At 32.2% G+C, this 14,405-nt stretch overlaps 1 protein-coding gene across 1 annotated transcript in view; it reads left to right on the top strand.

The window, feature by feature from the left end:
- LOC143057437 (BTB/POZ domain-containing protein 6-B-like) overlaps nt 1–12,677 on the top strand; it is a 34,171-nt gene extending 21,494 nt beyond the window's left edge. Inside the window, exons 3-8 of the mRNA XM_076230742.1 lie at nt 974–1,122; nt 1,883–1,954; nt 3,950–4,048; nt 6,277–6,348; nt 9,457–9,704; nt 11,370–12,677. Coding sequence (XP_076086857.1) covers nt 974–1,122; nt 1,883–1,954; nt 3,950–4,048; nt 6,277–6,348; nt 9,457–9,704; nt 11,370–12,417 — 1,688 coding nt within the window. The 3' untranslated portion in view covers nt 12,418–12,677. The remainder of the gene's footprint in view (nt 1–973; nt 1,123–1,882; nt 1,955–3,949; nt 4,049–6,276; nt 6,349–9,456; nt 9,705–11,369) is intronic.
- The last annotated feature ends 1,728 nt before the right edge of the window (nt 12,678–14,405 follow it).

Below are 14,405 nucleotides of genomic sequence, written 5' to 3'. Positions count from 1 at the left end.
ATACAAGTATTTGCCTTTCCCAAGTCAGGAGCCTATAATTCAGTGGTTGTCGTTATTTTATGTGTTACAGTTTTTTTTCCCTTCATTTTTTACATAAGGCTGTTAGTTTTCTTGTTTGTCATTTGAGAACTTTTATAGCTGACTATGCGTCGTGGGCTTTGCTCATTGTTGAAGACTGTACAATTATCTATAGTTGTTAATTTCTGTGTCATTTTGGTCTCTTGTGGTAAAATGCCGTGTTTGGCTCATATCTCTAAAACCAGAGCAGTTAGAGCAAATCGAACTACATAAGATTGTTCATTAGGCCAAGATCGATCTGCCCTGATATTTTCAGACCATTCAGACAACCGGTTGTTTGGTTGCTGCCCCTGAATGTGTAATTTAAGAAAACTTTGCAGCTTTTGGTTATAATCTTGAATTACATGTATATTAAAAATAGAGAGAAACTGTAAACAGCAATAATGTACAACAAAATAAGATCTAAAAATAAGTCAACTTGAACAAAATGGTCGATTGATCTCTAAAGGAGTTATTGCCCTTTAAAGTCAATTTTTAACCATTTTCATAAATTTTTACAAATCATTTTCAACTGTAACTACTGCGCCAAGTGCATTTTAGATAGAGATAATTGTAAGCAGCAAGAATGTTCAGTAAAGTAAGTCAGATCTAAAAACACATCACCATCACCAAAACTCAATTTTGTAAAAAAAACATCTATGTGTCCTTAGTTTAATATGCACAAAGACCAAGGTGAGCGACACGGGTTTTTAGAGCCTCTTGTTAAAAAGAGGACTCAAAGGACTTGTTTTCAAGTTGAGTCTGGATGAAAAAAATTCAGTAGAAAACATGCATTTATTAATTAGATGTTTATACTGTAGTGTTTTGATTAGCATAACAGTGGCCTATGGTTTATTAGTCAATTTTTCAAGAATACACTGACATTTGAATATTAATCAAATTTCTTTGGTTATAGATGACAAATATGCCATTGATGTATTTCAAGAAAAGTGGGAGAAGACAGAAAGAGCCAAATTTCTTTCTAAAGAAATTCAGAAAAGAGAAAGACTTGGTACTTTACATACTGGTGGGTTCTTGGCCTTATGGCCTCGAGATGAGATTGAGGTATGTTACAGTATTGGTGCTCCTTAATTCAGGTGGTACCTAACATTACAGGGAGATAATTTTGTAAAAAATCAATTGAACTTTTCATTGAACAAAATTATTGTTTGTCAAACTGCTATACAATGAATGACATTTTTCTGATAAAGTGATTGGTTCAAATTATTTGATATTTTCGTCAAAGGGTCAAATGTTTAGTCAAAATATATATTAAGAAAATTAAAGGAGCTGAACTCATTTTAGTGTGTGGGGTAACTTGGGTACCTGGCACCTTAAAACAATTTAGTTGCATTGTACGATTTTGCCTCAAATACCATGATGGTAGTTGCCATTTGGAATATTGCTTTTTTACCCTCGCAGGCGTCTTCCTGCCAAAATTATTAAAAACAAAAGACAACATGGTTAAGCAATATTTATTGTGTTAAACCAAAAAATTTTCCAACAAAAATATCAGATTTCAATTTCAATTTATTTAGTTCTTTGAAATAAATACGGATTTAGGTGTGACAATAAGGTTCCTTTCAGCTTTTGAGCCTTTACAACCGTTCTTGTCAGGCCATGGCTGTAAATAAAGATAACAGGTGAACTGCAAAACTTGCCTTATGCTTTACACTTAAAATGATTGTCCAATTAGCATGCATACCTTTACCAGTTTGCCTTCTACATGTGGTAGTCTCTTGTTGTTTTTTGCACAATAGGACAAAATACATGTTACTTGATCTCAGAATAAATATTAGATACTTATACAAGTTTTTTTCTTCAGAATCAACAAAACCAAAAGACATCACTGGACCCCGAAAGTGATGAAGAAGTGCATACAGAAACGGTTAAAGAGGTAAATGAAAGCTTCAACCAAAAAATATGAATTTAAATTTAAATCAAAAGAAAATTAAAGGAGCTAAACTCATTTTAGTGTGTGGGGTAACTTTGGTACCTGGCACTTTAAAACAATTTAGTTGCTTTGTATGATTATATGGTAGTTGCCATATTGAATATTGCTTTTTTACCCTCGCGGGCGTCTTCCTGCCAAAATTATTAAAATCAAAATACAACATTGTTAAGCATTATTTATTGTGTTAAACCAAAAACTTTTCCAACAAAAATGTCAGATTTCAATTGGAAAAAAAGACGTCTATTCAAATTAATGATGGAATAACAATGACGTTTACCAGTACATATAGATACCATGATGTTACAAAAAGACTGTACTAACGCATGTACTATTAATTTAGTACATGCATAATTCCCCCATGCAGTACTCTGAAATCCCTTCTCTGTACAGACAGTTTCAATCAAAATATATTAAGTGTAATTAAACAGATATATCATGTTATGAAGGGGTATTTGATAAAAATACCAGTCTTTGGACCAAAATTCCCTCTAGTCCCTCGACTGGTATTTTACTATTTAAATGAAATACCCCTCCATAACATGATATATCTGATCATTATACAATAACCAGAATATACCAATAAAAAAAATTGTTCCTTGCCATAATAATGACTTTAAGGAGATGTTGCTATATTTCAATGGAGCAGCAACCCAGTAAAAACAAGAGTACCCAAATGAGACAGATGTGTCCATATAATACAATGTTTTAGCGAGGATTCCATTCAGTTTATACCAATATGAAATTTATAAAAATATTTATATAATTCAGTAACATCGAAATTAAGCTATTCATGAGTATAAAAAAAGTTTGAGTAGGAATTTAGCATTTATACGTTTTTGTAACCTTCATGAAAAATGAATGAATTGTATGCCAATGCGCAGATTTTCAAAAGGAATATTAAACAGATATATCATGTTAAGGAGGGGTATTTGCGAAAAATACCAGTCGAGAGAATGTTCAATTTCACGAGCCGTAAGGCGAGGGAAATTCATTCTCAAGACTGGTATTTTTCGCAAATACCCCTCAAGAACATGATATATATAGATTCTTACACTGCAACAAGTGTATTACGATATTTCTCCACTCGAGACAGTTAAATTTTATTATTTAAAGCGCGAGGCTTGCCGAGCCCTTTAAATAATAAAATTTAACTGTCGAGAGTGGAGAAATATCGTAATACACGAGTTATAGTGTCAGAATCTGTTTCTCTAATGCTTTTTATCGTTCTTTTTCAAAGATTTTCAGAAAATTGTGCTCTTTATATGCGACGTCATCAGGCAAGGTCGCCTTTTTTCATGACGTCACAATAGGAAAATTGAGAAGAATACAAAACATTTTGACGTCATAATCAAATTTCGACTAATCATTTGCCGAGATCAGATTTTTCACTAGTGAGGAGAAATATTTTTCTCACACCGGTCAGGAAATGTGAAAATAGCACAAAAATTAGAGAAATCTGTTTAATTACACCGAATGTTAATGTTCTAAAACGCATTGATGATCGTGACGTTACAAACGTCCAGTCGGATAGAGTATTTTTTGGCAAATACCACGGCAGAGAGGGTAAAAAAGGCAAATCCTTTTTGGCAAATACCCCGGCGGAGTTAAAAAATGAACGATATTCGTTTGATAACAGTGAATTGGTGAAAAATACACTGGCTATCAACCAATAAAAACCCAGGATTCTTACATAAGGTGTAATTATGTAGAAAATATTATACCTTCTTTTATAATATTTTTTGAAATGTGTATGCATTTTGTATTATGTATTAATGTGCGCGTTTGGTGTAAAATTTATTTTAGGACAAGTGTATCAAATGACAAATCATGCATATAAGACAATTTAAGAGCAGAGAACATGATATATATGATTATAATTTTTAACAAGTCAAACACATATCCAGTTCTTTATAGACGTTTTGATTATTTTGCTTTTAGTTTGATAGCAATGTCCAGAGAGTAGAGAATCATGATCCAGAAGATGTTGTAGAAGGTACAGAAGATATGGAAGTCACTGAAGAAGTATCACAAAATGAGGTAAATACTTAATGTGTGTGTATGTGTATATCTATATATACTTGGTAAAAAAAGAAGATGCGGTATGAATGCCAATGAAACAACTCTCCAAAAAGACCAAATTACACAGAAATTAACAACTACAGGTCACTGTACACCCTTCAAGAATGAGATAAGCCAATACCATATAGTCAGCTTTAATGGGCCTGTAATGACGAATGTAAAAATATATAATTAATATAACGAATGGGCAAAAAAAATGAATGTAAAACAAATATGTAAAACAGCAACAAACCACAACCATTATAGACTTCTGACTTAGAGTGTCACAGACACATAGTAAGGTTAAACATGTAAGCTGTATTTTGGAGGCCTCACTTTCATTGTTTTTAGAGTTAGGTCATCGGAAGGACTTTGTCCTCTTAATTAGTTTGCTTCGACCAAATGCAATGAAACTTATATGCAATGCTTATTCCCCCTTAGGTCAATGTGTAAGTGTCACTTCAATTGTTCTTTAGTTATGTCCCTATATAAAACTATTGCTCAATTAAACAAGCTCAATTTTCTTTTCCTAATAACTACAAATATTATGAAAGGTAATGGTGGAATTAGTAGATTTTTGTCGAGCCTGCAAGTTTTCTTGCAGAAAGTTCGACATAGGGATAGTGATCCGGCGGCGGCGTTAGCTAACTTCTTAAAAGCTTTATATTTTAGAAGGTGGAAGACCTGGATGCTTCATACTGGATGCCTCATGTTACAAAGTTTCCGTCAGTTACATGTCCAATGTCCTTGACCTCATTTTCATGGTTCAGTGACTACTTGAAAAAAAAGTTAAGATTTTTTGAAATGTTAAATTCTCTGTTATTATAAGTAATAGAATAACTATATTTGGTATGTGCATGTGCAAAGTCCTCATCCCCGTCAGACAGTTTTCCATTGACCTCGACCTCATTTCATGGATCAGTGAACAAGGTTAAGTTGTGGTGGTCAAGTCCATATCTCAGATACTATAAGCAATAGGTCTAGTATATTCGGTGTATGGAAGCACTGTAAAGTGAACATGTCCAACTGGCAGGTGTCATCTGACCTTGACCTCATTTTCGTGGTTCAGTGGTTATAGTTAAGTTTTTGTGTATTGATCTGTTTTTCTCATACTGTATGCAATAGGTCTACTATAATTGGTGTATGGAATGATTGTAAGGTGTAAATGTCTAGCTGGCAGGTGTCATCTGACCTTGACCTCATTTTCATGGTTCAGTGGTCACAGTTAAGATTTTGAGTTTTGGTCTTTTTTTCTAATACTATATGCAATAGGTCAACTATATTTGGTGTATGGAAATATTTTATAATCATTATATCAGTCGCACAGGTTTTATTTGACCTTGACCTCATTTTCACAGTTAATTGCTCAGTGTTAAGTTTTTGTGTTTTAGTCTGTTTTCTTAAACTATAAGCAAAAGATCAGCTGTATTTGTTGCATGGAAGGATTATTAGGTGCACATGCCTGCCTGGCATGGCTCATCTGACCTTGACCTATTTTTCATGGTTCATTGGTCAATGTTTAGTTTGCTTGGTTAATGTTAAGTTTATGTGACAGTTGTAATAAAGCTTTATATTTAGGACTATCAACATAATATCAATGATTAGTAAAGAAGGCGAGACATTTCAGCTTGTGCATTCTTGTTTATCTTTGATTTTATATTTTATTAATTATAATAAGACTTTTAATGGGAGTTTTTTTGTCGTTGAGTGATGTCTATTTGCTGGAAACTATGTACATTTACAGCAAATTCGTCCATTTCCTGAAGCAATTGATGAGATTTATTTGGTTTAAATGCATATACAGTAAAAATGTATGAATAGTAAAAATGTGTAAAAAGTCATAACAAAATTTGAAGGTTCAATTTTGACTTTTGGAAATTAATAAGTTTGGAATTACCGGGAACCACTATTCTTTAGTTTTTTTAAAAATAAATACGGATTTAGGTGTGTCAATAAGGTTCTTTTTAGCTTATGAGCTTTTACAACCATTCTTGTCAGGCCGTGGCTGTAAATAAAGATAACAGGTGAACTGCAAAACTTGTCTTATGCTTTACACTTAAAATGATTGTCCAATTAGCATGCACACCTTTACCAGTTTGCCTTCTACATTTCGTAGTCTCTTGATGTTGTTTTATGCACAATAGGACAAACACATGTTACTTGATCTCAGAATAAATATTAGATACTGATACAGGTTTTTTCTTCAGAATCAACAAAACCAAAAGACATCACTGGACCCCGAAAGTGTTGAAGAAGTGCATACAGAAACTGTTAAAGAGGTAATTGAAAGCTTCAACCCAAAAATATGAATTTAATTTAAATCAAATGCTTTTTAAAAATTGTCAATAATTGTAAAATTCATATAAACTGGATTGCCAGATTTTTTCTGTGCATTTGCCTTTGTTATAAAATCATATCTTCTATGTCAATATCTAATAAAACTTCCTATAAAACTATTTTAATTTTAATCTATTAATTTAAGTGTATGTAAACAATAAAATGGTCTTATATAAACAACACAATGATATCAGTTACATTTGTACCTGGGATAAAAAAAAAAAAAGCAAGGAATGAAATAAGGCTTACATGAACAGCAAATTAAAATTTTTTTTGTGAAATCATGGTCGAAAACCTATTAAATCATCTTGACATCTACATATTAAAACACATTAATCATTGATATCAACTGAGACATAATTACTTAAATATATCTCTGGAAACACAAGCCTTCGACAAGGAGCAAAACCTACACTGTATGAGTCAGTTAAAAGACCATCAAATAATTTAAATGGAAACCAAAATCCCTATTCATGTACAAAACAATATAAAAAAAGACCAAATAAGATTACCAGCAACCGACAACACTTTACTTTCAACAGGATCAAACCTAATATGCTAGTCAGGTTAAACATGTTGTGCAATCAAAACTTTTGAATGCCTTTAAAGTAGGAAAGTCAAGTCAGTGAAAATTTACTATTTAATTACTAAGTCTTGTTGGATTTTGGGAAATTAATCAAGTACTCACTCAGTGGTAAAACATTAAAAAAATGGAAACACAAAATTATACCCATTTATGTATTGTATTGTTGTTTGTTGTATTATTATCATAAAACCCTCAATCGTTTTAAATGACACTTAAACGAGCACATTCAAATCATATTTTATTTCTTATTCATTTTGATTAAGGAGGCTCGAGGGTATACAAATTTCGGAAAAAAATGAAACAGTTATTTTTCATTACAAATTTTATTTATTACTGTTATTAGTTGTTACTTTATCATATGGTACAAAACACATTAAAACAAATCAATTTGTGTTGGCCCCAGATGAGTTTTGAAATGTATAATCATTAAAAATGATCCAAATTATCTCCCTTTGGTGCAAAAATGCCATTTTTTGGCATTGAAATATCTTTTTTAACTAATCGGTGACCTATATTTTTATGCCCCACCTATGATAGTAGAGGGGCATTATGTTTACTGGTCTGTGCGTTCGTACGTGCTTCTGTCCGTCCATGCGTCTGTCAGTCTGTCCAGCTTCAGGTTAAAGAACAGCAGTCAAGTAAGAGCTGTGAATACTAATAAACTGCTTAAGAACTGCTGTCCTCTTTGACTTGAGTATAAACCTTTGTTTGTTTCAATGCTTAAACACAAGGAAATGTCAAAAAACTCCAGTCTTTACTTTTATATTCTTATGAGTCGACTATCATGAAGATAATACATGAATATAGTGGATTACTACATACAGTTTTAGCAATGACTTTCTTAAAACAAGTTTCGAATTAACGATATGACACATGTACACATCAAATATGGACTTAATCAGTTACACCTTCTCTCTAGAAGGCAATTTCTTGAATTACAAAGATTGTTTAGGGCTTTTTGTAAACAATTATTATCAAACAAGAGATATATTTTAAGTGATATAACGAAAATCTATGTAGAATCGGGGGATTTTCTGGAATTTTGGCTTCAGAAGCCGCAATATCCATAATTTCTATTAAATGCAATGAAACATTAAAAATATAATTCCCGTGAACGATATTTTTATTTAGTTTAATTCTTTTGTACAAAAAAGCACGTCTCTTTAATTCTTTTGCTGTTTTGATAATTACATTATTTTGAAAAAATCGTAATAAACAGGCCTTCATTTGCCACAAAATCCAAAGTAACTGTAACTATGAAAATATAAAAGCAATTACACAAAAACTATAATCTCCGTGTAAGACGTTTCCTTAAAATGATATCTGTAAAAGAAATGCACGTATCTCGTTGTTTTTTCAGTACTTGTTGATATCAAATTACACATTTCTGTAACTACTGGGCCAAATTTAACCAAACCTCGCCACAATCATCATTGGGTTATCTAGTTTTAAAAGTGTGTCTGACGACCCTGCCTGCCAACCAACATGACCGCCTTAGCTAAAAATAAAACATAGGGGGTAAATGCAGTTTTTAACTTATATCTCTTAAACTAAAGCATTACGTACATTTGACATGGGGTAAACATGTTCATCAGGTAAAGCTGTATTTTCCCTAATCAGACAACCAGTTGTTGGGTTGCTATCCGTGAATTAGATATTTAAAGGAAAATTTGCAGTTTTTTGTTATTATTTGGAATATTATTATAGATAGAGATAAACTGTAAGCAGCAATAATGTTAAGTTAAGTAAGATTTACACAAAAGGAGTATTGCCCTTTAGATAGATATAGGAAGATGTGGTGTGAGTGCCAATGAGACAACTCTCCATACAAATAACAATTTAAAAAGTAAACCATTATAGGTTAAAGTACGGCCTTCAACACGGAGCCTTAGCTCACACCGAACAACAAGCTATAAAGGGCCCCAAAATTACTAGTGTAAAACCATTCAAACGGGAAAACCAACGGTCTAATCTATATAAATTTTTATCAATTTTTTGTAAATGTTCGTAATCTTTTACAGAAGTACATTACACAAAAAAAGTAAAGGAACAGCTTTCTAATTACTGTTCTTCATCTCAAAGGCACAGTGAAGCCTTCAATACGGAGCAAAAAAAAACCCACTTTCCCTTCACGGTTCAAGTTTAAGACGGCTATTAGCTCCGGCTTGAGCGGTATTCTTTGCAAATTATTTTGGGCATGATTTGTCAGATGTAACAGCACAAATTGAGTCCGGTCAAAAACAACATTCTGCGATTTACCCGACCTACATGTACATGTAGCACTGGTGATTTTAATCCTGCTCCGTGTTGAAAACTGTACTTTGACCTAAAATGCTTAACCTTTTATAAATTTATGAGTTGGAGGGAGAGTTTTCTCATTGGCACTCATACCACATCTTCTTATATCTATTGGATGTTGATTGGGATTTATAGTTATGAGTATGTATTTATTTTCTCTCCGTAGTTTGTGATGGAAATGGACTGGCAATCTGGAAAGTCATTAAAAGAGAGAATGAAATTGATGTTGGAAAAACAGTTAATGTGTGATGTCATCTTTTTAGTTGGAGAACATGCCGAAATTATCTGTGCTCATACGTACATGTTGGCTAGTGCTAGCAGTGTATTTTACACTATGTTTGAAGGCTCATTGGCAGAGAAAGGAAAGGTGACAATAGCTGATATAGAGCCGGCTTCTTTTAAGTTGATGTTGAAGTAAGTCAAATTCATTGACAAAAAAAAATAAGATTATTACCAACGATCATGAAACAACAAGGGCACTTAATTACTTAAATAATTTGCACAGTCCCGTAAAATTACAGAATTGTCTGGCATTAACGACTGCAGCCTGACTAGATCTGATATAAAAAAAAAAACTTCATATCAAAAGAAGATGTTTTAGCCGATTTAGATATGTTACTTTGTCGCAGTTAATGACAATAAACTGGGTCAAGGAAACATATTTAAAACTTCTACTATTGATATGAATATTGTTGATAGTATTAGAGACAGACAACGTAATAATTGGTCTCATGTCAAACGTATCAATCGAAAGATCATAAACCGCATTTTTTGAAAATAATTCAGAAGTAAATAGAAAAGTACATGATACACATATATATAGAATATGCAAGACAATTTAGGTACTTTCAGCGGTATGTGTTTGCACCGGACGACAAAGTAGTCAACAATGTGATGGTGGTATGCCTTAAATGCAATGTACTACACGAACGTTCTTAACAATAGCATTTTGAATACACTTGTACCAAGTCCGTGCGCTCCACAGAGAGTCATAGAGTTTTTTTTTTTTATCATAAACACATCAAAGCTAAGGCCTTTTCTGGTCATTTGAAGATCCCTTCTCTTTATTGGTTACCTTAACTCCTCAAAAAAGTAGTAACATATCCTTTCATCTCGGCCTCTAGTAAATGTTGAGTGCTCAAGGCTCAGTGTTGAAAGCCGAACCTATATTCTTAACTTTTTAAACATTAGATTTGGATTTATAGTTGTCTAATTAACACTTATTCGATATCTTTGAACTTATACAACTAATCTTTAAGTGTTTTTAATTAGATCATTTATCAAAAAACACATTGTGATGAGTTATATGAAAATGGTGAAATTAACCTTTATTGGAGTGTAAAATATTCTTTGGATGTTTTAGATACATGTAAGTTACGTACTTTACGTCCTTTAGATTCCGTTGACAGTTTTCACTTTTCTACTCATTACACTTCCCTTCCATACAATTTTATCAAACAAAAGTTTCCTATTTAATTAAATGGTGGTAATCTGTATGCAATTATATTTGCTGCAACTCATTTAAAAGCCTTTTTTACTCAGTAAAAATTGTACTAGTAATTACTTTTACAATTGTAGCTGTGCCAGTTATTATAACTTGTATGATGGCTTCATACAAGTAATTACTTGTATAAAATGTTTGTACAAGTAATAACATGTACATGGCATAGATATAGGAAGACGTGGTCAATGAGACAACTCTCGATCGAAGTCACAATTTGTAAAAGTAAACCAATATATGTCAAGCTGCGGACTTCAACACGGAGCCTTGGCTAACACCGAGCAGCAATCTATATAAATGACTAGTGCAAAACCATTCAAACGGGGAAAGCAACGGTCTAATGTTTATGATATAAAAAAAAACGAGAAACACTAATGAACTACATATATCGACTAAAATCATTAAGGAACACATTCCACCACCATATCTTGAATATTCGTGTGTTACGATATTTCTCCATTCTCAACAGTTATATCTTAAATATTTAAAAAGGTCGGCAATTTAGAATTTAACTAAATTAAACGAGAGACTGAGAGAGTACAAATGTGTATTTAAGAATTATTCTTTGTGTTTTACAGATTTATTTACACAGATGATGTGGAGATAAACTATGATAATGTGGAGGTTTTGTTGCTTGCTGGAGATAAGTACTGCATCCAGGTGCTCAAGGATAAATGCGTTTGGTTTTTAAAGAAAAAAATGAACACAGATTATGTGTTCACTGTTCTGAAAATAGCTTTTGGCATAAATATGGAAGAATTGAAGTCTTGTGCCTTAGAATATATTTTAAGAAATGGACACAACTGCTTAAAATCCGTTTCTTTTGTGAAATTACCAGGAGAATATGTGAAACATATTATCAAATCTGATACATTGAGATGCAAGGAAGAACATGTTTATGAGCAAATGGTTAGATGGGCAAAATTTAGATGTACCAAACAACAAATACCAACGGCATATAACAACGTCAGGGTATGTCTTGGCGATTTGTTATATCTGATCAGATTCCCAACAATGAAGCAACATTATTTTACTGAGAATGTTTCGAACAGCGGCTTACTGACATCAGATGAAACAATCAATGTTTTCCGTTCCTTTACCAATAATGGCAACAGTATTTTTATTTCACAAAAGAGACATTATCATGATTATAGGGTGCGTTTTAGAAGATGTGTTTGTAATTATAATAAAGTTGATTTCCACAAACGTACTTCTAAGTATGACTGTGTTGATTTTCAAACATCTTTTAATGGTAAGTTATGCGCTGTCCTCTTGTTCGGATCAACAACATATTCAGGATCTAACGATGTAACAATCAGTATCTTACTTGGAGATTCTCTAATCAGTACCACAAAAAGAGAGCTGAAGTCTGAGGCAAACAAACAAGTTTATGAAATTAATTTAAGCCACACAGTAGATATATATAAAATGAAACGATATACAATCAAAGTTAACATGAAAGGACCCAGCACATTCGTTGGAAAAAGAAAAAGTTACAAACATCTTGTATACTCAAGTTGTGGATTAACAGCAGAAACAGTGACATTTTCACCACCATCTCTTAAACCATATTTTAAAAGAAGTGAAATATGTGGACAAATACCAGGACTTACGTTCTCTTTTTGAAACACAAGTACGAAAATGATATTTCACCAAAAAAAGCATGAACACTGTGCATGGGATGCTTTTGTGATTTCCATTCATCTTTACTTTAGTGAGATTTGGAGAACTGCCATTTGAATTTAGCCATTGGCCAAATGCAAAAGACATGTTATTTTTTTTCTTTCATCATACGAATTGCACGATTTCTTACTTACAGGGAAAATAGGAATTAGTTTATTTAAATCAGTTCGTTCCTTTAGAAACACACTAATTTGATTAAAAGCTTTATATATTGAAGGATTACGTGTCATCATATTTTCTTGACCATACTGTATTAACATATATTATATTGAAATATTATTTTGATTTTGTTTTTGTGCGTGAGTTATTTGACTTTGATGATTTTGTCTTTGAAACTAAACTACCTTGGCAAAACCTTTTGGAATTTTTGGTCATCAATGCTTTTCAGCTTTGTACTTCATTTGCCCACCTAACGATATTTGCTAAACATTATCACGGGTAGTAAGGTCGTCATATTGAGGAGCGTTTAGTACAGTGATTTTGTTATATACTGAACGGCTTTAGAAACGCAACACTCATTTTGTTGATTTTTTTAACTAAATCTTGTTTGATTTTCTTACAACTACTTTGCATGCTTATCATACTTCTTTCTACGTACAAACAATCAAAATCTGACTAACCTGTGGTTATTGAACATACCAAATTTTTTAAGTCGCACGAATTTCTTAAAGCGAAATTTTGGACCCATGAAAGATTGTTTCGGTTGTTTTGCTTTGTGAAACAGTTCTTTTAATCCTTTGCCTCATTTAAACCAGTTTTAAAATGTTGCATCTCCATTTGACCAAGACTGAGAAACAAAAAACTGAATTACCCCTTAAGAATACTGCAAACATTAAAACATAAACGTGCTGCAACCATACTGTATGACTTCAGAAACTCGTCTTACTGTCCTTCCGACAACGATACAAGTAGACAAGATTTGTTGCTGGCCATCAATGAACAGATAAACGTTTAGAGACAATGAAACGTCAACAGAATTTGATTACGCAAAGTCATTTGCCAGACAGGTTTACGGCCGCAACGTCAACTTCTAAACACTGGACACTTTTAATTTGCAAAACACTCATTTGCAAATCCGCCGCCGCCTCAAACAAGAGCTACAATATCATGTATATAACCAAAATGTGCGGAATTACATGGGATTCAATAATTTCATTGGTTTTTTACTGTTACTTTCATATTTATTTTGCAATTTGAATTATAAAAACATGGGATTTTCAATATCCCATGGGACAGGGCAAAATCCCATGGGATTTACCATTATCCCATGGGATTTTGGTTAAATCCCATGGGATTTTTTTTTTGTCCCATGGGATTATTGTAGTCCCATGGGATATTTGTTGTCCCATGGGACAAAAAAAATCCCATGGGACTATAATTATCCCATGGGATTTTTAATATCCCATGGGACAAAATAAAATCCTATGGGATTAAAATTATAAATATATATATATAAATATAAAGTTATGTGTATGTTACAATGAATGCTGTTTGGTAGTAAAATGTTTTAAATGTATACGAGTTTTTTTTATATTTTTTATATATACATATATATAATTTTTTTTAAATTTTGTCACAAACATGTTTTTTATTTGTTTATATGACAATAAAGATTATTCTTATTTTGGAATGTATAATAATAATATTTTACAGTCAAAGAATAAAGTCCTTTCACTGAAACAAAATGATGAAATTTCTAAATAAATGAAAAAATATTGTTTTGAAATCTTTGTCTTGTTTATTCTATTATGAAAAATAGAACTGAAAAAATATTTCATATTCTGACTGAATAGTTCACTCTTTTCATGAGGTAAGATTTTCTTTGTTATAGGTTCATTTCAATACTTGTATAGGCAAACGATTTGAATTATATATAACTTTGTGGTATACATAATAGTATGCTTATATTTGCATATTTATAATATAAACAC

This window comes from Mytilus galloprovincialis, chromosome 13 (genome assembly GCF_965363235.1).
Source record: "Mytilus galloprovincialis chromosome 13, xbMytGall1.hap1.1, whole genome shotgun sequence".
In the NCBI taxonomy this organism is placed as follows: Eukaryota; Metazoa; Mollusca; class Bivalvia; order Mytilida; family Mytilidae; genus Mytilus; species Mytilus galloprovincialis.
Note: the sequence above shows the minus strand (reverse complement) of the source record. Positions and strands in the feature narration are given on the sequence as shown.